This window comes from Panicum hallii, chromosome 3 (assembly GCF_002211085.1).
Source record: "Panicum hallii strain FIL2 chromosome 3, PHallii_v3.1, whole genome shotgun sequence".
Taxonomy (NCBI): Eukaryota; Viridiplantae; Streptophyta; class Magnoliopsida; order Poales; family Poaceae; genus Panicum; species Panicum hallii.
The window spans coordinates 56,008,430-56,031,530 of NC_038044.1; the positions used below are offsets into that span (position 1 = coordinate 56,008,430).

Consider the following 23,101-nt stretch of genomic DNA (forward strand, 5'->3'; position numbering starts at 1 on the left):
CGCTGCTGCGCAGGGCTGCAGCGATGCGAGCCCTCTTTGCCTCAACAGCGGCACTGGGGAGGAGGTGGTCCGGCCGGGGGACGTCAGGCCGCGGCGGGTAGCTTCGGTACAGCTCTGTATGTCCCTGCAGAAAGTTCTTCAGTTCAGTATTGGAGTAAACGAGGATATTTATCAGCACAAAAGAAGTCGAATACTTACTGGTTTGGGCGGATTTCGTGCGGAAAATAATGTGGACACGTACGGCACGGCATCCACGTCTAGCAGCACCCGCTGGACTCGCTGGAGCGCGGATTCATCTGGCAATTCCTCTGCGCACATGCGAGAAGGATCACGGGGCCTGTGTACTCAAATCCCAGGCGATGGCGCTGCTGGATTGGTTGGACGCGGCGCTTGAAAAATGCTAATATGACGGAGGCACCGGTCACTCCCTTCTTCTTCTGGGCCTCTATGATGTCCAGCAGCTCCTTGACCTGATCCATCTCCCCGCCGGAGGGTTCAAGATTCCACTCGGGCCTCACTACAGGTGGTCTGTTTGATTTCGTTGGGAGCTGGGGAGCATGGTTCTCGATATAAAACCAATGTTTTTTCCATCCAGCAAGGTTGGAGGGGAATTTGTATGTGAGATATTTGTCGCCGGCCTGCTGACGCAGTTGGATGCCGGCGCCCCCCACAACGGAAAGATTCTTGGATGTAGGCTGTGGTTTGAGGCGGAAGAGGAAGCGGAAAAGATCCCAGTGGGGTTCGGTTCCAAGGAAAGCTTCGCAGAAATAGATAAAAATTGAAATGTGGCAGATAGAATTTGGGTTGAGATGATGAAGCTCAAGCCCGTAGTAATACAGAAGGCCTCGGAAGAAGGAACAAGAGGGGAGGGCCAATCCCCGTTCGGCAAAATGGAGAAATGTGACGATTTCGTCAACATTTTCCATGGGGAAAGGTTCACGGTAAGCGGGGCACCAGTTGACAAGGTTCTTTTCTTGCAGCAACCCCTTGGAAACTAGGTTGTTTAGATGGTTGAGGGAGCACTTACTGTGTGTCCACTCTGCGGTCGAAGGCTGCGCCTCTTTCTTCTTCTTCTCGATCTTTGCCTTCTTGGGTGCATCTCCGATTCGCTGGCCACGAGATGCTCGGGGGCTGCGGGGAGAGGGGCGGGGAAGTTGGAGCGGGAGGATTTCTTTGGGGGGATGGCGGCGGCGTTTGGCTCTGATTGGGATTTTGGCAGTTCTTGGCAAAATGCAGATTGAAAGCACAGTTTTTTTTCCCACTGTTGTCGCGGGGTTAAATAACCAGTGGGGTGGGGAAAAGTTACTGTTCTGAAATTCAAGGGTCATTTTTGGGAACATTCCGAAGATGAGGGGTCATTTGGTGGACTATTTGGATTAAATATTTGATTAATCATTTTTTCAGGGCTAATTCGCCTGAAAAAAGGGGTTTTCCGGATTCATGATCTAACGTCCATCATTTGTATCATCATTTTGGTAATTTTTCAAGTTGTCATTTTTTTAGCCTGCCTGCCACGGTTTCTGGATCCTTATCTCCAAATTTGTGGGACTTGGATTCAAGGCTCGGGGGGCTGCGGGATACGTGGCATCGACTACTTATTTTTCAAATTTCTTTGAAGAATAAGGAGGATTACAGACTAACGGGATCCTCAGCCTGATTCTTCGATTCAACCTAAGGCTCGGGGGCTACTCCATATGGAGTGCGATTTTTAAATCTCACACCATAACAAAGATTCAGGGCATGAGCACCTCATAGCTTCGATGCAGCCAAGCAATTACTCGAAGAAGGACTTCAAGACGAAGCTTCAGAAGAAGTCGAAGACTGCTTCAGAAGTACTCGATAAGTCTGCAGTACTCAGCTACGAAGAGCTCGGAGGCTTCTCAGACCCGGGGCTACGGGACTGTGTACATAGCATAGTTTAAGAGATTAAGTCCGCCTTATCTCTTGTTCATCTTGTTTATCTCTTATTTATTCCGTTTAAATAGGAGATAAGGCTAACCGATACAGAGGGAATCTACTCGAGATATGTTCTGGTATGATTCCTTAGCTGGTGTTGGTTAGTATCTTTGTAACCCTGCCCTCTCGGATATATAAGTGAGGACAGGGACCCCTCTCAAAAAGACGATCTCTAGGTCATTCTACACCAAAGGCAATACAAACCACCATACAGGACGTAGGGTGTTACGCATCTTGCGGCCTAAACCTGTCTAAGCTTTGTGTTCCTTGCACCTTCGAGTTCCTGATCTCGGCGTCTCCTCACCCAAAACTTACCACTTTGGGCATATCCCTCGGTGGGCAGCCGGTTAAACACCGACAAGGGGCGATGCAAGGGCAGTGGAAGCGGAGGCCTAGGGTTAGAATCTAGTCTCGTGATACCATGTAAGATTGGGTATAATGAATAGGATGTATTGCATTGAGCCCCTTGGGGTGTATATGGAGTACAGAGACTTGGGGGTAAGGCACCTCCCCGATACATATGGCAGTCCGGGATTACATATCCTAACCTACCAAATATACTCTAACATACCTACATATGCACTTTCTAATAGGTAAAATGACTTGTTTTTTGGATAAATTTTGAATCCTAGAATGGCTTGTTTTTTGGAACGGAGGGAGTATGCCAAAACCACAAGTTGTCTTGAAGTGTGCTGAAAAGTCCCGTTGTGTCCTGTCCATAATTGCCACCAGAAGTACACTATGATTCCATCGTAGTCTCTCTTGCAGGCCTTGCGGATTCTTGCTCGGCTTTTACGCCACCATTTATGGAGGGAACTGCTTTATTTGGTTCAAACCGTAATGTTGGATAGGCCCTTCCTTCAGGTCTGTGATGATTTTCCACAGGGTTTTACTACAGTAAACCGAAGTGACCGTGGACCTTTGATCCAATACCATATTATCTCCTAGAAGGTAATAGTTTTAATATTTATTTTTATGTTTTAAATCAGAAAATAGAGAATTAAATCTAACTTCCATGCATGATTAGTTGAGATATAATATCGTTGTTGGAACGTGACATAAAGAACGAACACGCAACAGATGCTACTTTCCCCGTTTTAAATTGCAATTCTTTTTGGCAAATCTAGATATATAATTTTAATTTTTAGTATGTATCTCGATGTAATATATATCTAGATGCATAATAAAATCTATGAATCTAGATTTGATAAAAGGACCTACAATTTGGAACGAGAGAGTAATTATTTTACAACGTGATGAAAAAACGGTGATCGAACTACCTGTTTTTTCCATACGGGGTAACGTGACGTGTTTTACCATGATGCAACGTGAATTTTTGTTCTCCCTAAGAACGTGAGGTGACCTGACACTGTAATAACTTTGCGGCATCTTTGGTTTCCTTATTAACGTGGCATATCTTTGCTTCTCTAATAAAGTGAGTCAAGATGACATTGTGGAACGTGACAGGTATAATTTCTTAGATAAGTGTTTGCCGTGATCCGAGATGGTCGGTAGGGTGACATTATGTCAGGTTGTGCTCGTCCATTACTTTATTAGAGATGACTAAAGTAATTTAACGGTGGCAATCGTACTCTAAGATGGCTGGAGTTTTTCCCCCTCCGTGCGTGAGGAGGAGCTGTGTGATTGCCGTGATCCGAGATGACTGGCGTTTTTTCCTCTCCGTGTGTGAGGAAGAGATATGCATGATTCTGTTGTCCCGATTATATTAACTATGATTATAATAATATAATAATATGATACATTTTATGTTTTGTATATTTTTATGTAACTTTTTGCGCAACTAAAGAGTGTGAGGAAGAGATATGCATGAGTCTCACTACTATAAACGTTTGCATGGTTTTCTGCGTGATACACGAAGACGATATAAAGTTACTCTCTTTTATATAAAATAAAGATAAGTGGGTATGGAGCATTACAATGAAAACCAAACCAATATATATAAGGTCTGTATTTCAGCCTCTATTTCTGTGCACTCCAACCGATCTCTCTTATGTGCCTCCCTATTTTCCATACATCTATATTTCATATTATCTTCTAACTAACAAGCTAACTGTCTTACATGTAACTGCTAATATTTATTGAATTACTATATTTGCAGTACTAATTTATTATCTGTTGCATAAGTTTTATGGTTATAGAGCTATTAAAATAATTGAATGCAAATATAGTAATGATAGTTCACGCATATGGTCGTACAGAGTGATTACATATACAATACACAAAACTGAATCTACAGAATTTCAAAAAGAAAACACAATCGTAAAAAAACGCAATACACAAAACACACACGCACTCTGCTCTTACCTTTCTGTTCTCTCTCTCAATCGCTACTCTCAATTATTAAAAGACAAACAGCTGCTCTCTTTTGTCTAAAATCGTTGCTCTCTACTTCTCTCCTTTCTGCTCTCTCTCTCTCTCTCTCTCCGTGCTTTCTCTCAATGGCTGCTCCCTCTCTCCAATCACAGCCATGGCCTTCAATTGCTGCTTCCTCTCTCCAATGAGGCGCGTGCCCCTGCACCTGGTGAGGGGACGTCGCTGCTCCCCATCGGCGCGTGCAGTAAGACAGGGACGTTGTGGTCTGGGCCGGGACGCCGTGGCACGGGCAGGCGTATCGAGTCGCCAGGACTCAGCAGGGACGCAGCCGGGGTGAGCTCGGCCAGAGCAGGGACACGACGAGTACCGGCAACGCGAGCAAGAGGACGGGCTCCGGCGGATCTTTCGGTTGAGGCGAGGTAGCAATGCAGTTCGAGTTCGGCTTGGACACCCCGCCTGTCAACGATAGATGAGCACCAAAAGTTAAAAATACGGCGGAATCGGTCCGCTTTTTAAAAGCATAATCGGTCCGAAATAGATAAAGATAAAAATAAAAATTATTTAAATATTTTATTTATTCTAAACTCAGCGGTTGTGATTTCTTTAAGGGTATCCGGAGTTTTAAGGGTATCAGGAGTGTATGAAAGTAAGGCCGATCTTCAACTGGATCCTATAAATTATAAATCCGGGACCTACCATGTATATGATCTTGACCAGCTTTTAACGTGGAACTAATGTTCCAAATAAAAGAAGAAGAAAAAACTACCGCTACTCCATCCTCAGTTGCTTTCACTCCTGCAACGCTTCGTCCTTCCTGCAGCGCGTGTCAGATGGCCGCCGGTTTTTTTAATCGCTAAGACCCGGCCTCAAGCTTTAGGTCTGATTCTAAGCTTTTGGAACTTATGAGCCTTAAGACCCCATTCTGTCGTGTATATGGTCGATCCTAAGAGCTTAATACTCCCTCTATTTCCTACACTGCGGATGCCCTAAGCTCTTACCTCCTTTTCCACATCTCCTTAGCGAACAATTAATTTTTGCGAAGGTGAGTTGGTGTCTCAGGGCTGGCATTACAAAGCTTGCAAGTCGGATCATTTGGCCAGCCTTTGTTTTGTAGGTTATCGGTCATCAAATCTTTTTGTTGAGAAGGGTCCAAGCAAAGAAACGACATTTATGTTCTTCTTTTGCCTTCCAAATGGGGGACATGCGTAATCTAGAAACATTCCCTTCAAATTGAATGCGATATACACTCCGCGTGGAGTATCCTCCATCTTATGTTGTCTTCCCTTTCCGGTCTAGTTGGACAGCATTGATGGCTTTACATAGAGCCACAAATTCTCGGATCTCCTGGTGAGCCAGGGGTGGAGCTAGTGAAAAATAGAGGGGGTGCGGCACTTCATAGTACATGTATGAAATTGAAGCAAACATGGTAAAAGTTTAGAAGTTATAAGTGATTAAGAAATTTTTGTGGATGCAGCCGCACCCATAGTATTCAACGTGGCTCCGCCCCTGTGGTGAGTTGATATAGGAGAGACATGAGAATTCCATTTTTTGTTTGTGATAGCCTTATGAACCGTAGTTTTCTTTCTTATGGCCTAGTTGACAAGCACAGTAGCAGTATTTTTAGCTGATGGTCCTGTTAGAGCAACTCCAAGAGACTCTCTATATCATTTCTCATTGTTAGGAATAGAGATTTTGATGAAAAAATATCCTCCAACAGCTTTTCCAAGTGGTTATCCAAATGTAGCCATCCTTCATTCCGTATTTATCGCTAGCCAAAGATAGATAACGAAAATAGCTTTCTAAAATGTACACAAGATATAGAAAAGCTGTTGGAGAGTAAAAATATATAGAAAGCGATTTTTACGAAGAAGACTCTCCAAATAATAATTTAGATAGTGAAATTTAGAAAGACTCTTGTAGATGTTCTTAGCATCCTTTCACTGGAACCAAAGCCCACACAATCTAAGAGCCCAGGCAAAGGGTTCTAGATCAGATATGCCAAGCCCTCCTTTATTTTTTGGTTTGCATGTGATGGGCCATTTTACAAGAAAGTAACCTCCGCTCACCTTTTCTGGCTTCTCACCCTTCCATAGAAACCTTCTTTCTGAATCTTTCAGTCATCTTGATCAATCATTTTTTAGCGCCAAAGATTGTAAGAAAATAAATGGGCTAAGAGGATAGTACTATTTTAACAAGAGTTTCATGCCCGGTCGATGATAGAAGATTTCCTGTCCAACCAGGGAGCCGTCCCCAGTTTTATCAATTATAGGCTGCACCTCAACTCTTTGAAGCGATCGAGTATGGAGTGGAACCCTAGGTACTTGCCCGTAAAAGTGCAGATCTTGCTGGGAAAGTCTGGTTGCTATGGAGTCGAAGGCCTTTAAGGCTTCCAAGAACAACGCGAAAGCTAATATGATGGTAGAGAAATTTTAACTTGAGGACTGTATTTCTACTGTGATGGCCGGTTCATCGACTAATAAAGGAGGTCAAAGTGGCGTTGAGTGATCAAGCAGAAGGTATAGCATGGAAGAAGATCTCTCATCATCTTATATCGGCGAGGAACCTTTGGTAAAAGAGTTATCTATGACATACGAGGTAGGGTAACGAGTATTCACGTGCTGATTTGGCTGAACCTCTCTGTTTGCTTCCATTGAATATTTTTCTATTAGCATAAGTACATTGTGATTTAGCTACATTAGCTCAACTAATCACAAATGTCACTTAGTGAGCCTATAATGCCACTTAGTGATTTAGCAATAGTTGTCATCGGCATCTTACCGGGAGTTCAGCCAATGTCAAGAGGAAGGAACCGACTATTCCGAATTTCCGATTCTAGCAAGTCGATGGAAGTAGCTGCATCGGTGGTGGCTTTGCTCAAAGAACCATTTGCAGCATCAACAGCGACATCAAGATGAAGCTGTGCATCATATGTGTCGTTAAGCCAGCTAAAAGTGGCGACTGGATCTTGCCTATTGCATACTGGGGTCTTCGTCCTTGGAAAAATAGTGCAGAACAGTATCTCTCTCTTATTTTTCAAGAATCCATCGGGGTCTGCTGACCCCGACAGCATGTCATATTTTTTTTCACTTTTCTTTTGTTCCTGACAGTGTGTCCGTTCTTCTTATGCAATGAATTGAATTTGAACCCAGATGATTCAGTAATAAACCATATAAATGTAAAAATACTCTATGCACAAAATTGGAGGAAATACATATGGTCCATATGGACTATAAATCTACGACCACGGTGTCCAGTCGTCGCTAGCTGCTGTGCTCTCATGACTCATGACTTCATGAGGAATTGAGGATCAGTCGGTCCTGAGAGCGAGTGCAGAGACCACTGAATAAAGAATGGTCCTATGCTCAGCCGTCTGGTGAGACTGTATGCAAAAGGCCACTAGGTTATAACACAAGGGCGCACTCACATTTTCATAAGCTTGACTTCTTCTGCCTAACATGAAAATTGAAATGGTCAACACTAGCGGCCAGAAGCAGACAGCATTTGTCGGCCTGAAGCTTCACTTCATTGCCTGTTGATAAGCGGACACAGCTCAGCATTTAAAGAAAGACTTCCACAAAGTCTGCTTGAATCTGAAACAAGGTATCTGTTGACAAGTAGAGTATTTTGCTAAATATCATGTGTAGTGATCAATTACAAACTAACAAGAAATTTGCGAGGTTGGGTTAGTCCACGATGGTCAAGCTATACCGAGCTTCTCTTGTACGTTTCTATACAGTTCTACTTATCATGTTTACTACTATGTACTATACTGATGGCACAGATATCATGTACCAACCAGAAAATCTCAATGGCTAAAATCCAAGAAAATAGGGCCAACTTGGTCAACTGGCCTGCCATCCACCAGTAGGGTAGTTTCCATGCAAATATAGTGTTTGGTGAAGAGTAGTTTCCATGCAAATATAGTGTTTGGTGAAGCATGACTACCACAAGTCAATTCTCCATCAGAGACTGGGACTGAATAACTATTAATTAAGTGCCCTATGGCCAGCCCCATAACGCCATTTACACGTTACTTTTTGTGAATGATGATACGGGACATATCCATCTGCCAAAAAGGAGTCTTCTTCCAACTTCCAAGTTTAGTGGCAAAAAGTTAAAATCAGACCAACGGGTTCATTGTGAAGAAACTCTTAGTCGGCAGCATTCTTCCAAGAAATTTCGTAATAAAGAATTGCAAGAACTGAGCCACTTGTCCCAAGGCTCGGATTAATGAATACGTGCAAATGATACTGCTGCACTCTAATCTCACAAACAAAAACAATCAATGTAGTAAACATCATATGGATGAATTCTAAGGGCTAGTTTGATAGAGCTCCACCTGATTTTGATTCTTTACGAGAGCTGATTCTTTGAAAAAAGTGATCCGCTAGCTGAAAGTGATTCTCCATGATTCTCTAAGATTACTTTATAAAAAAAGTATCTAGTGTGAGAAGTGAACCAGAAGAAGCTACTTTCAGCTCCTAGCTACTTAGTTCATTTCAGATAATCACTCCATAGAATCAGAATAGAATCATTTTTCTCAAAAAACTGTTTGGCAGAGTCTCTCCTAAATTCAGCCTAGAAGCCGCTCTGAAAGTTTTGCCAAACAGGACCCTACTATGCTCTGAATTCCAGTATATGCCATAGCTTGGTTGGCAGAATTCATTGATTTTAAAAATTTGCCAACAAACCATTCACAGTATCAGGTTGGCTAATTTCCTTAATTTCTTGACAAGATAGCCACACAAATTTGTGTGCCTATACCCCACGACAACACCCGAGTCTTCAGTCTCTCGGTCACTTAAAGCTGAAAGCTAGGAATAGAATCTAGAAGCAAGAAGACATGTTGCTTGACTAGATAGCTATCTTTGGCCTCTATAAATTGCATTTAGCGATTTTTATTCCTAAGAATAGCCACTGGCACAACAATGGATCTAGCTAGAAATCTCATCTGCATTCTCTTCTTCCTCGTATGTACATCCCGCGCAGCCCACAGCGAACAAGCTGCTGGCGCTCTTCTCCATTGGAAGTCCACTTTGGATAGTAGCAGCACCACGAACTTGTTTTCTTGGTCACCAGCCAACTCTACCTGCTTATGGTTCGGCATCCTGTGCAGCAGTGCTAGTGCTACCAGCCACAACATCATTGGACTTCGTCTTCCTGAAGCCGGAATCAAGGGGCGCCTTGAAACCTTAAACTTCGCCGCGTTTCCACAACTCACCGAGCTCAACCTCAGCAGGAATGGCCTCCACGGAGCCATCCCTGCTAGCATCTCTTTGCTGCATGCCCTGGTGTATCTTGACCTCGGCTTCAACAGCTTCGAAACGTTCATACCACCGGAGCTCGGAAGCCTCTCTAACCTCGTCGACCTCCGGCTCAGCAACAACAACCTCACAGGTGCCGTACCGTACCAACTCAGCAAACTCCCCAAGATTGTCCGCCTTGAGATCTCTCAAAACTACTTAGACAAACCAGAGTTCTCCCCAATGCCCACCCTGCAGATCTTTTCCATGTACAGCATCGGTGTCAATGGCAGCTTTCCCCAGTTCATCCTGGAGTGCCCCAACCTGACATTCCTTGACGTGTCATGGAACAAACTCTCTGGGCCTATCCTGGAGTTGCTTCCAAAGATGGCTCCAAATCTAACATACCTCAAAGTGAGATCGAATTGGTTCTCCGGACCGATACCGCCAACAATCGCAACACTGAGGCAGCTGCAATACCTGGAACTCTCAAACAACAACTTCACCGGTGTCATCCCCTGGGAGCTTGGGACACTCGCAGAATTGCTAGTGCTTGATCTGCAAAACAACCCACTCAATGGGCCAATCCCTGTTGAGCTCTGCAAACTTTCAAACTTGTACTGGCTCAATGCTGCAGGGAACAACCTCAGTGGAACGATACCGTCATGTATCAGCGGCATGGCGGCATTGGCACGCCTCGAACTCTGGAACAACCAACTGGAGGGTGAGTTGCCTGCAACCATCTGTCTGCTGCATCGGCTTATGTATCTCTTAGTGGGCTTCAACAGATTGAATGGCACTGTACCGAAGGACCTTGGCCAGGGTCAGCCACTTACTATTGTAGACCTATCCAACAATGGCTTCTCTGGAGAATTACCTCCCAGACTATGCAACCGCCATCGGTTACAAGAACTGGTGGTGAACAATAACAGCTTCTCAGGCTTGCTTCCAGCATGCCCAAATTTGACCTATGCTTGGATAGGTCAAAACAATTTCTGGGGTGACATCTCACATGTGATTGGGAAGTACCCCATCCTGCGTGGACTGGACGCATCAAGGAATCAGTTTGCAGGAATGATCCCTCCAGAGTTCTGTCAGTTACTTTTTCTGGAGTTCCTGGACCTTTCAAGCAACCAGCTGCATGGGGAGCTCCCCAGCTGCTTGACGAAACTTCAACTACTGTACTTTGTAGATCTGTCGAGAAACGGCTTCTCTGGAGAATTCCCAGCCCTAACAAGCCCTAGCTGTTCACTGACATCGCTTCACCTGGCAAACAACAACTTCACTGGAGGCTTTCCTTCTTCCTTAAGTTACTGCAGTAACTTAACGATTCTAGATCTTGGCAACAACAGACTCAATGGGGAAGTTCCTTCATGGGTGTCACACAAAATGCCTTCCCTTAAGATTCTCCAGCTCCGCTCGAACATGTTGCAGGGATGCATACCCTGGCAGTTATCGCATCACTCTCAATTGCAGCTACTTGATTTAGCCAACAACCAGTTGAGTGGCTCCATACCAGGACAGTTTGCTAACTTCGCATCGATGATGCAGCAGAACGACGGATTCTACTTGGGATCCACACACATTTTGCTTACATACTCGAATAGAGCTCTGACCCCATATTCTGACAGAATTGATCTTATTTGGAAGGGGAAGTACTATACATTCGAGAAAGCAATGGCTCATTTGACAGGTATTGATCTATCGTGTAATCTTTTGTCTGGTGAGATACCTGCAGAGTTGACAAGCCTGAAGGGCCTCCAGTTGCTAAATCTGTCAAGAAACAATCTGTCCGGTGGCATCCCAAATGATATTGGCAATCTGAAGGCCCTAGAGTCCCTGGACTTATCCTGCAATGAACTTTCAGGCCACATACCAGAAAGCCTCCCCAGCTTGACGTTTCTCAGCTCTCTCAATCTCTCCAACAACCATCTGTCAGGTCCGATACCCACAGGTGGCCAGCTTGGTACACTAAACGATCCATCAATTTACAGCAATAATTCTGGGCTTTGTGGACTCCCCTTGAACATAGCTTGCCTAAATGGAAGTTCTGGATCAGCAGAAAATAAGGATAGAGATCCAGGACTTTACTACTCCACACTTTTGGGGTTTGCTGTTGGGTTCTGGTTATGGTTTGGAGCCCTAATTTTCTCTGATCCGTGGCGGATTGCTGTTCTAAGCTGCATTGATCGTGTACAGAACAAGATTGTGCAAAGGATACAGAACTGTTGGCTTCAGTTGCAGCATTGTCTACATGGAACTAGTACTCCAAGCATCTGAACCTTAGTTTCATTCAACCTATGTGAGTCATTGTATCCTTCTTAAGTTAAATATGTGTAATTGCCATTCTAAAAGTTACATTTCAATAATATCCAAGTCAGGTATGTACATGCCAACTTTGCTAAATGGGATTACTTAGGACTCATACATCTAATTTACTCCAAACATTAAGTGCCTCACGAAAATTTCTCCACACTAAGGCACGAGGCTCAGGTTGCAAGTGGCGCGGGCCACTCCGCCGACCCGCTGGGCCAGGTAGCGCTGCTAGCCCATATAATCTCATATCCAAGCCCACTTCGGTAGGGCTTATGCGGGTAACCCGCAACAGCCCGCACAGCACGCTTACCCACATGATAACATCGTCCTCCCAGCTCCCCTCATCGGCATCTCGAATCTCGGACGCCCTCCGCAGACGCGTCGCAATCAGGGTTCACAATTTCGGTAGAGAAAATTTATCGAACCCTACCGATAAATGCGAAATATCAGGAATATCGAATAAAAAAATTCCTAAAAAATATTTTGGTAGGATTTTGCTAGAAACAATCTCTAAAACATCATACATCCCAATTCTGTGTATAATAATAAAGAAGTATGTCAATATATCATATTTAGCACATTAGATGATTCATTATACGAAATTTCGGTAAAAAAAAATATCGCTCCCAGCGATAAACACGATATATCGGAAATTTTGCAAAAATTTCAGCGAAAAAGTTTTCCCTAGTTGCCATGGGGAACCGTAGCCCCGGCTTACCGGCGTGTGCGCTGCCTCAACTGCCGCCGCCTCCAGCATCACGAAGTAATCGTGCACCGACATGTATCCCAGTTTCCCACACCGGCGGCAACGGTGAGCTGACAGCAGCCGCCGGCGGCGGCGGCGGCAGCCCCATGCTCCTCCTGTTGTACCCGAGCTAGGGGCCATGTCCACCTGATGCTCCAGTTGTGCGAGCACCTGGCTCTCCACGTCCTGCGCCCCACAGTGGCTGTCACCCGCTTCAATCCTCGCCATCTGCACGCCCGCCGCCGCCGCGCTAGGCGGCGTCCGCCTCGCCGCTGTCTCGGACGGCTTCAACCGCGGTGGGTTCGGCGAGTGCGGCGACGTCACCGCCTACCTAGCCTGGCTCGAGGACGCTGGCGAAGCTCCTCCGGGATGAGGTCATCGGCGGCCGCCCCGTTCGCGTGGTGGTTCACGACGCATTCCCGCCGTCGACGGCATTGAAGACTGAACTGCTTTCCTTAACATGTCCTGCCTCATGTTGTTAAGACGTGCGGCTGCTGCAGGCTGCCGCAAAGGTGCACAGCTAGCATGCGGGATCTTTGCAGGCCGCCGTGAACGCCCGCGAGAAACTAGCGGCGGATGCAGACGGGTAGTGGGTACCCGCACGCCGCCGCACTTGAAACCTGACATGAGGCCTAGTTTGGATAAACCATTCCCCCTTGTTGATTGCAGGCGATTGAACTAATTTCCACCTCAATCCGCTAGTCCCCTCCAGACCACATTGGAAAGGGTATATTGAAACAAGCTCTGATATGTTTTCTGTTGATTATGCAACCTTCAGGCGTGATCCCAACGTGCAAAGCTATTACAATTTTGTAAAGTTTTGACTCTTCTCCTCTATTAATACATGCTGGACAGCAAAGCTGTTGGCGGGTTTCAAAGAAAAAGAAAACAAATCCATATTACTCCCCTCAGGTATCGTAAAAGTCCAGATAACCTTCTAAACTATTTTTTTTCAATTTACCCCTTAAACTAGATCTATCTTTTTTATTTATCCATGCACAAGGGAAGCCTTATGTTGAAATCTTATAGGATGGACATCATAACATAATTTAGAAAAATATTTTAAGAATTTTGCGTCATGATTTTGATAGGGAGATATTTAATAATAAATTAACCCTTATAATACAAAATTATAGGAAAATAATGATGAAAAAATCGTAATATATTTTTTTATATCTTTTATGATGTCCACCGCAACTCTGCAAAGTCTTAAATTAAGATTCCACTCTTGTATGGAGAAATAAAAAAAGATAAATTATATTAGGATGTAAATTGGACCAAATAATATAGTTTAGGGGCCAAATTGAACCAAGAAATAGTTAAAGGGCTTATTCGGACTTTGGCCATACTTGAGGGGAGTAATTTGGATTTTTTTCCAAAAAAGACATCTAAAGAAAATAAAAGGGACAATCGATTAGCATTGGCCATTTCCCTTTTAAAAGTGAAAAGATAACACCTTTGCTGGAAGTAAAACTAGCTTGTAGGTTGTAGATTGTTGAAAATTTGATTGTAAAGGCAGATGAGCTATTTGGATCCCAGGTCATCAGGACTAGATCTCTATTTTTGATGTCAATAGTATATAATGCCCTGAGTTCTATGTGGAGTTGGGGACTTTAATTTAGATTATGTGATGTGAATTAGTAGCAATGATTGGTAATTTCCAGTAATCTATAACAGATAGCTTGGTCTTTTCTTCTGAATGAGCCATCAAGGCATGAACCGCACCGTCGGACACCACCAAGTGGCGTACGAAATCCGATTCGGACATGGTGCCCGAACATTAGCGCCGGGGATGGAGTCCGACTCCAAGAAGCTAAGGTTTCCGATACGGAGATTCATGGCGCCGGCGCCGGCGAGTCGGACACCAAGTGCTCGCCCACGAGCTATAAAACAACCCACCACGAGCAAGCGCAGCACCTGCACATCTTCTGCGATCGAGCTCCAGCAACGCGGAGCATCGTCGAGACACGGCCATGGCTTCGCGCACGCTCCTCGCCACGACTTGCCTTCTCGTCCTGCTGTTCCTGACGACGCTGGGCGGCGCTCTCGTCGAGGCGCATCAAGGGCCACGGTCGCCGCACCGCAAGGTTGCTCCAAGACGCGGGCTCTCGACGACGGCGAACGCGCCGGAGAGTAGTAGTAGTGCCGATGGCTACGCGACGGAGAACGCGACGACGTTTGACGTCGGTAGCTTCGGAGCTGCCGGCGACGGGAAGACCGACGACACGGCCGCGTTCCAGGAGGCATGGACCCAGGCTTGCTCCTCAGCCCAGCCCGCCGTCGTGCTCGTCCCTGCCGGACAGAGCTACATCCTCAAGGAAACCAACCTTACCGGGCCGTGCAAGTCCAGGGTCACGTTCCAGCTCGAGGGAACGCTGGTGGCTCCGGAGGACAAGTCGGGCTGGGGCAACCCAGGCCACCCTCGCTGGATCAAATTCACCGGCGTCGACGGCCTCACGGTGGCCGGCGAGGGCGCCATGGACGGCAGGGGCAAGTCGTCGTGGAGGAACTCGTGCCGGACGAACCACACGATGCCGTGCACCTTCGCGCCGGCGGCGCTCACCTTCGCGTCGTGCAGCAACGTCGAGGTGGAGGGCATCACGCTGCTGAACGCGCCGCAGATCCACCTGCTGCTGGAGCGCTGCCGCGACGTGACGCTCTCCCGGCTCACCATCTCGTCGCCCAGCGACAGCCCCGAGAACGACGGCATCCACGTCGGGCACAGCGACGGCGTCCGCATCCTGGGTGCCAAGATCAAGGCCGGCGACGACTGCCTGTCGGTGGCGACGGGCACGACGAACCTGTACGCCACCAGGATCGAGTGCGGCCCGGGGCACGGGATCAGCATCGGGAGCCTCGGCAGGGGGAACAGCAGGGCCGAGGTGTCCAACATCACGGTCGACGGGGCCCGCGTGTCGGGCACGCTCTTCGGGGCGCGGATCAAGACGTGGCAAGGGGGCAGCGGGTACGCCAGGGGCATCAGGTTCCTGAACATGGCCATGGACAAGGTGAAGAACCCCATCGTGATCGACCAGAGCTACTGCACCACGTCGGACCCCTCCAACACCTCGGCGTGCGACCACAAGCAGAGCCAGAGCTCCGCCGTCCAGGTCAGCGACATCGTGTTCAGCAAAATCAGGGGCACCACCGTCGCCAGGGACGCCATCAGGCTGCACTGCAGCCAGGCCTCCCCGTGCCGCGACGTCGTGCTCAGGGACGTCCAGCTCAAGACCAGGAAACGCGGCAAGAAGAACGCCGCCACGAGCACCTGCGAGAACACCCTGCTGGCCGAGTCGAGCAACGTTTCTCCGGCGCCGTGCTCGTCCGCGACGACCAAGAAGGATTTCGTCACGCTGATCCGCTAGGATTTGAAGAACACGTGTGAGCTGCAGCCTGCAGACGAGAGATGCAGGTGAACGTTGTAATCGGAGATAGATGTGGGGAAGATGGAAGTCGGGAGCAGAGGAAGCAGCTGTGCATTGGTGGCGAATATGTTCAAATTAGTACTAGGGTGACGTAGGTTTTCATACTGTTTTTTTCTTTGAGTGCACTCATCATACGATAACTTGTATGATTGTATCACTTTGGTCCAATAAATTGTAAAACGTGAAAACAGATTACATAAACTTGTTAAATTTGTGCGTGTACGGTCATATGTATGCCACCAATCATATTTTATCATGATAATTTTTTTAAAATACTTATGAGTTACAAACAATAATGTTTTACAACTATTTCATGCCATCTACCGATTATTTACTAAAATCTGCTAACATACAGTAGGAGAATAAGGATAGATGATGGGAGTAGGCTCATAAACATCCATCCACCTTCCATGCAACCCATCTAACGTTGCTTAATATTTATATTTGCATATAAAGAAAATTGATCTAGTGCTGAGTCTACAAATAGTCAACAAGTAGCGTTATATTTCACTTCAAAGTTTTCTAGACATCATTGTAAAATATCACAGGTGATTCAGATTCAGCAATACCAATGAAACCAATTCTACAAAAGCAAACATGCATTAAGTTGAGATATCTTCTAGAATAAAAAAAGTTACCCATTGCTTAGAAGATGCGTATAACACCTGTAACTGCTATCCATTAAAGAAAACACAAGAGAAAAATGTACAAGAACCCATGACCGATATAGATATATAGATAAATGATTAGCACGAGAGTATATAATCAAGCAGTAAGGCCTCATATGCAAGAGCCGAGTCCTAACACTAAGAAAATATGTTCAACTTTGCATTATCATGAGAGCTCACTTTAAATAAACATGAGAAAGAAAAAATAATTAAGCGGCAACCTAGCTATATTTGTTACCTATAGGAGAAAAATGCCTAATTTACCATTAATCCAAGAACTTCTAAAATACACTCAGACCTAAGTTACAGTCCACGTGGCATGTCACAATGTAGAAATACGCTCGCTAGCATACATATGACCATACATGCTTCCATTTGACTAACTTTATGTATCTGTTTGTATGTTTTACAACTTGTTAGACCACAGTGATACAACCATACGAGTAGTTGTATGATGGATGCGATTTACTCTTTTTCTTATTATACATACATATGGTTGTGTGTTATGTACACAGAACATGTAATACCATTCTTCAACTGAAACAGAAAACTTTAAAATACACACTCTAGTCTTGATGACTCTCCAGTAAGTGGAAAAAAAAACAGTGCCTAACTATGACTATGAGCTGGTGTGGTACATCGTACAGATACACATGTACAAGCCAACAAACTTGAAAGATGAAAAGAGACTTGCTTTTAGATGTGTGATTTACACAGACATATGGGGAGTACAATCCATCGTGGAACTTAAGAAGCAGGACTCTGCTGCGCTCGCATCACCAGTTCTTCAGTCGTTGTGCCAATGATCTCATTTGCACGCTTCAAGGGAACGCATACGATCCTTCCAATCGAGTCCTGCAAGAAAAGGAAAAGCCTCACTGGTGCATGTGAAAATATAAGCTTGAGATAGTGCAATCCTGCTAGTTCAAGGCATGTTTATTTAACCAAAGAAGTAAGCAAAATTTGTTCTACTCTCAGCCAGCTCCTTCAAATCCAAACGGATTAAATATGCCAGATTTAAATAAAACAGTCCAAAACATCAGATAAGTGATAGCTATCAACCTGCTGTAACGAACTGAAACTACATATTAACTTCAAATTTCAAACGTAAGATGCAACCATGCATGTTTCATATAGCAAAAATGGCTAGAATTTACCCATTTTGCAGGGAACCAGCCCAAAAATAGGTACCAACCTACAAACTGAAGGTGATGCAGTTTGCAAACTATGACCACCGGTGACTTAAGGTGTGGAATAGTTAGTAACATTTACTTCAACGTCAGAAAAAATAGACTGATATTTACCCGATGAACAATGCTAAGCTTCTCTAACTTCTTGATAGCATCATGAACATCAAAGTTGCACTCTGCACCGAACTCTTCTTTGATTAGCTCTTCGCAGCGTAAATCAAGATCCTGGTAGGAACAAAAAAAATAAAAATTATGTAAGATCCCTATATTTACAGTAATTTGTACGAAGATGAGGCAAAAATTAAAGGTGAAATGTAGCGGTCGTACACTCCACTTGCATGGCATTTGCTGGAACACATCTTGTAACCATGATTACACACACGTAGTGTGTTTGAGCAAATGACATCCAAGTGAAGCCAAATTTTCGAATTTTGTTGCGACAGTCAAGCCCTCCCAACAACAACCACACAGATTATATTTTAACCATACAGAGATTTCATATCACAACCATTCTGCACAGTGCACAGTGCACAGATCAGTTTCGCCTAACCATAATTGCTTATCTAATCTTTAAACAAGCAAACAGTGTATTCAATGAAACATGCCACAACCAAGAATAGAACAACAGAATCACACAATAAGGTTGCTACATTTTCCCCATTGACAAAATCTATGTTTATTTTACCATCTGTTAGGATTTATTGCATTCTAACAAGAAGACAAAAAAGAAACCTGATGCTACACAGAACAGCAGTGAATACAACTTCAAACAACCAAGGTGTAAATGAAGAGCTGAGATATGTAATGGATGAATCTATAAAGGAGGGTTACCAAAGAACAAGGTTATCTTTCAAATGCTCAATATGTTCAAAGCAATACAAAGAAAAAAAGAATGTCGACTGTAACGCCAATTAGCTATGCTTACTTGTATAGTTGCTTTTCCCTGCTCCATTAAAATGTAGTAACAAATTATGACCTCTTTAACCTACATCAAGGACGATGGGATATCAGTGAAGACAAGGTACAGGTACAAGCTTCTGGTTGAAAGTATTGTTTCCAACTGTGTCATACTTCTTGTTGTATCACGTCATCACATAAGTGGAGAAGAGTTCCCTTCCCACTGTCAAGCTGTTTGTCATACATTGATTTTGTAATCAAATTCTGATAAATTGTCATATTTTGTTGAAATCTGTACATAAACAAGAAACAAATCCGTCATATACCAGCAACAAAATTGACTACATATTGTGAGCAATATGTCTAGCTTACGGTTAGTCAAATATACTAGAATCATTGCACTATTATGAAAAACAGAAGCAAGATTACTAATGAGAATTTACAATTATTTACATTGCGTTCAACCATTGTTGGAATGACTTCACTAAGAGAGAAATAACATTAACCTCGGCACTCAAGGTAAGGAAAAAAGGGCTGTCAATTAAGCACTTACGTGAAGTAGATCTTAGCACAGTACCCGATCACACCAGACAAGATTGCTATGACAACCCATACATCAGCCTTTGGCATTTCAAGAGAACCAACTAGAGTAACCTGCAAGTAGTAAGCTATTGGTATAGTAGAAAGTTACTGTAGCTGCACATTGGGATAGCCAAAACAGTAGAAACATACCAAACCGATAGCAGCAGAAATGAGAAACTTGACCCAGTCCATTGGTGTTAGCGTCGGGTTTTTCTTCTCTGGCTATAAAATAACTTCTAGTTCAGGTCACTGACAACAACCACAGATGCAAATAAAATGATGATGAAACTGTATATGGATATAACTTTTAGTGATCTATCTTACAAGAACAATCTCCATGTCAGCCATTGGAATATTCTTGAAGTGCTTTACAAATATTCCTCGATCAGGCTTAGTCTTCGTCCCAGCCCTCCTGTACATATACAATCAGCACAGCTAATATAGCTGCATCAACAATAAAAACACCAGAGTCCATGAATTTGAAAGTTGAGCGATCAGAACATTGAATTTACCTGTAAACCACAATCATCCTATCAAATGTAGGTTCTTGAATTGTCATCTTACTCATCAGATTTTTCATACTGTCACCAAAAGGGTAAAGGCATGTAAGAGGATTAAGTTTGGTAGCCTACAAAATTTTACTGAGAACACTAAGCAACCTTAGTTCCATTTTTTCTAATCGAATTCTCTCAACAAATAATTGTGGTTCTTCCTCGTCTTCATTAATTTCATCAGTCTTCTTTGTGTCTTTCTTTGGCTTCAAATGTTGTTTCTTAGAAAACAATCTATCAATCCTGTAATAAAAATAATATCTCATCACTATAATGTCATACAGTATTTTGGTATATTGGAGTACATTGGGTTAAAAAACAAAAGGTTGAAGCAACAAAGTGTTGTACCTGGTAAACCCGAGCAATGAACTCCAAGCTCGGGATATCATTACATCTACTTTCTCCATGAAAAAGTAGTCAGTTGTTCGATCAATTCCAATGCCCCGACGAAAGATGACATACTATAAGATGCACGCAATTGGGAAATGTGACTTTGTGAGTTAGGAAGCAGTGAGAAAAACAGATAGAGGATAATGAAAACATCCAGAAGCTATTGTAAACTCCTAATCATCAGCAGATATAAACAGCGCAAGGACGACAAGAAAAGCTGCAGGAAGTGATAATACCTTGTCCGCAAATTCTGGTAGATTGTCATGTGGATGCTCTTTAAAATATTTTGTCAACAACTTCTTGTCTAGCTACATTTCAAGGCAAGCAAATAAGTCGAACAGAACAGACTAGTTCTGTTTGTTTACTTTAAAATGTCAAAATTTCAAACCTTAGATTCATCAACTTTTATTGGAAGATTCAACAGATATTTTCCAGATTGCGCAATATCATACTCTTCATCAGCTAACAACTTGAAGTTGCTCTTTTCCATCACCTGCTCGATACAGAGCACGAAATGTTAGTTAGGAATGATGAGGCAAAACTGATTTTCTGCAAGACTAAAATTAGTTGAACATCTCATGGTCACACCAAAAACAGGAATTCTATCTATATTCAAAGGATAAAAAGTAGTTTATCAGTTTCATCACCATTATCCTTTAAGGAGAACTGCAAAGCTGATTCAATCCAACTGAATTCATTGGTGCCAGAATTGGTAATATTGAGTCATCGAAACTATGTCCATGACAGAGTGTTGGGTTAAACAGGGGTGATGAAAGTTGAATGTAATTATGTGGAGTTTGTTCAGCTAACTAGGAATTACAATGGTTATGTCAGAAGAATGCATAAAAGCCACACGAACACACACCGGTCCTACTATATTGAGTAGTTTCATGTAGCTCATACTTCAAATTTAACCGCTTTGAAAATAATTTAGATTCTCTTTTGATTTCACTTCCATGCTATTCCTAAGCCGAAAATATGAATACCATCACCCACCGGTTTACATTTATGAAGATGATTTTTTTTTTTTTTGGAAGATGGCCTGCAATATCAGGGCAGGTTTTCCTGCATCATAGACGGATCATGAACATAGTGTGCCAAGAAATTAATGTCCTATGAGAATTTATTAGGCCCTGAAACATAAATCATGTACTCTATGCCACAAAGGAATAGTTCAATGGTGTGAAATCAGTGCATGGTACTAAATAGGGAAAAGTTGCTCCAATGTAAATGTTGCCGGTCCTTGGCCTCGATTAGTTACAGTTGGGTAGTATCCATGCAGAACATCTTTCATGTATTCTTCAATGCACGCAAATTTAATAGGCCTGCTGTTGAACTTTACTCTTTTTTTTATACTTCTGTTGAACTTTGCTTTGTAGCATGAATAGTAAATAGAGGAAGATGTACAGGTACAACCTGGAAAAGATATGTCATGAAATTGAACTCGAGGGTTTCGATGTCCTCTGGCGTCAGACTCTGCTGCTCCAGCCTCTTCCCACCAGTAACAGGGTCAAACAGGGTGTACAGTTGCTGCGGCGATCAAGAACAGACAATTAATTACACATGGGACCAAATGGAGACCCTGAGCAATCAAACACATGACTCAGGACTATCGAAACGATGGAGACAAACAGAAGGCTTGCCATGAGGTCTTCGAACTGGAGGAGGTACCAGGCCCGGATGGTGTACTCCACCTTCTTGCACAGCTTGAGGAACTCGTTGCGATCGACCTCATGCTCTGCGCACAAATTCGGAAGACGAATGATTAGTGAAATGGGGGCAATCCTGGATACAGAAATTACTCCCACAGTCCCACTGATCCTTTTGCAGAATAAGGTTTCCATAGGAGCGTAAGGTACACTACAACTGCAACTCTGCAAGAGCTTCATAGATTCCATAATCATCCTAAATTGGGGACTAAGCATTAGTGGCACTCGTGCCGATGGTCACCTAGTAAAGGAAAGTCCATTCGCAGGGCCCCAGAACCATCAAATTGGTCACTAATGCCCGGAACCAACCCAAGTAATATGAGTACTAAGCTATTAGCTATGGCTAGTGAAGTGCAGCAGAAAGTAAGGAGGAACTGGCAGGCGCACCGATGAGGTAGGCGAGGCGCATGACGAGCTTGGGCTTGAGGATGGGGATGACGGCCTCCCGCTCCATCCGGACGACCTCCCGCGCCACCCCGTCCTTCCGCGCGTCCATACCCGCCTCCCCCTTCTTCCCCTCCCCTTCCGGCATCCTCCCCTCCGCCGCCGCCGCCGACATCCGCTCTGCCTCCTTCAGGTGTAAGTTACGAATCGAATCGGCTCCGCTGTGCGCGCAGCAAAGGTAACCGCTGCCGCCGGCGCTGGTGGTGGTGGGGCGCGACGGGTTGGCCCTAGCGTAAATTATTATCAGGGCGGGGTGCCCCGGCCTCGGGGGCGGAGCACGTGGCGACGGCGACGGGTGTCGGCCGGAGCGCGCGGCGGGGTGCGCGGCTCCGTCGCTGGCAGGTGGGTTTGAGCTAGGTGGGACCGGACTGTCAGCGGCTTTTGTGGTGGCGCGGTGCGTCGGCTGGTTTGGGGCTACGGTTACCGGATTAGGACAGGTTGGCCGGGGGCGGGGAGGGAGCGGTCAACTGGGAACGGTTCGCTGGGCTGGCTTTCCGTTTCATCGAGAGCAGGGCATGCGTGGCCTGCCCTCCCGGAGGAGGTGAGCTGCGTGCTAGCCGCGACGCTCCCTTTGGTTTTCTACTACTTTTCTCTACATGTGCGTGGCGGTGCGAAGGAAGCAACCAAAGAAATGCAGGATTGAAGATGATC

General features: G+C 44.6%; 3 protein-coding genes across 3 annotated transcripts; 2 read left to right on the forward strand and 1 right to left on the reverse strand.

Annotated features, from left to right (window-relative positions):
* The first annotated feature begins 9,218 nt into the window (after positions 1 to 9,218).
* Positions 9,219 to 12,967, forward strand: LOC112885517 (MDIS1-interacting receptor like kinase 2-like). The gene is made up of 3 exons (XM_025951119.1): positions 9,219 to 10,257; positions 12,117 to 12,402; positions 12,754 to 12,967. Exons 1-3 carry the CDS (start codon positions 9,219 to 9,221, stop codon positions 12,965 to 12,967), a joined length of 1,539 nt encoding a protein of 512 aa, XP_025806904.1.
* Positions 12,968 to 14,567: 1,600 nt separating this feature from the next.
* On the forward strand, positions 14,568 to 15,959 carry LOC112885518 (polygalacturonase ADPG2-like). The gene has a single exon (XM_025951120.1). It carries the CDS (start codon positions 14,568 to 14,570, stop codon positions 15,957 to 15,959), a length of 1,392 nt encoding a protein of 463 aa, XP_025806905.1.
* A 1,175-nt stretch (positions 15,960 to 17,134) lies between these two features.
* LOC112886958 lies at positions 17,135 to 22,848 on the reverse strand. The gene is made up of 15 exons (XM_025953007.1): positions 22,394 to 22,848; positions 21,941 to 22,035; positions 21,714 to 21,827; positions 20,686 to 20,790; positions 20,534 to 20,605; positions 20,256 to 20,368; positions 20,016 to 20,150; positions 19,869 to 19,937; positions 19,681 to 19,768; positions 19,507 to 19,578; positions 19,328 to 19,428; positions 18,949 to 19,066; positions 18,803 to 18,862; positions 17,992 to 18,102; positions 17,135 to 17,542 (listed from the first exon to the last, which is right to left on the reverse strand). Exons 1-15 carry the CDS (start codon positions 22,563 to 22,565, stop codon positions 17,435 to 17,437), a joined length of 1,533 nt encoding a protein of 510 aa, XP_025808792.1. The 5' UTR covers positions 22,566 to 22,848; the 3' UTR covers positions 17,135 to 17,434.
* Positions 22,849 to 23,101: the final 253 nt, after the last annotated feature.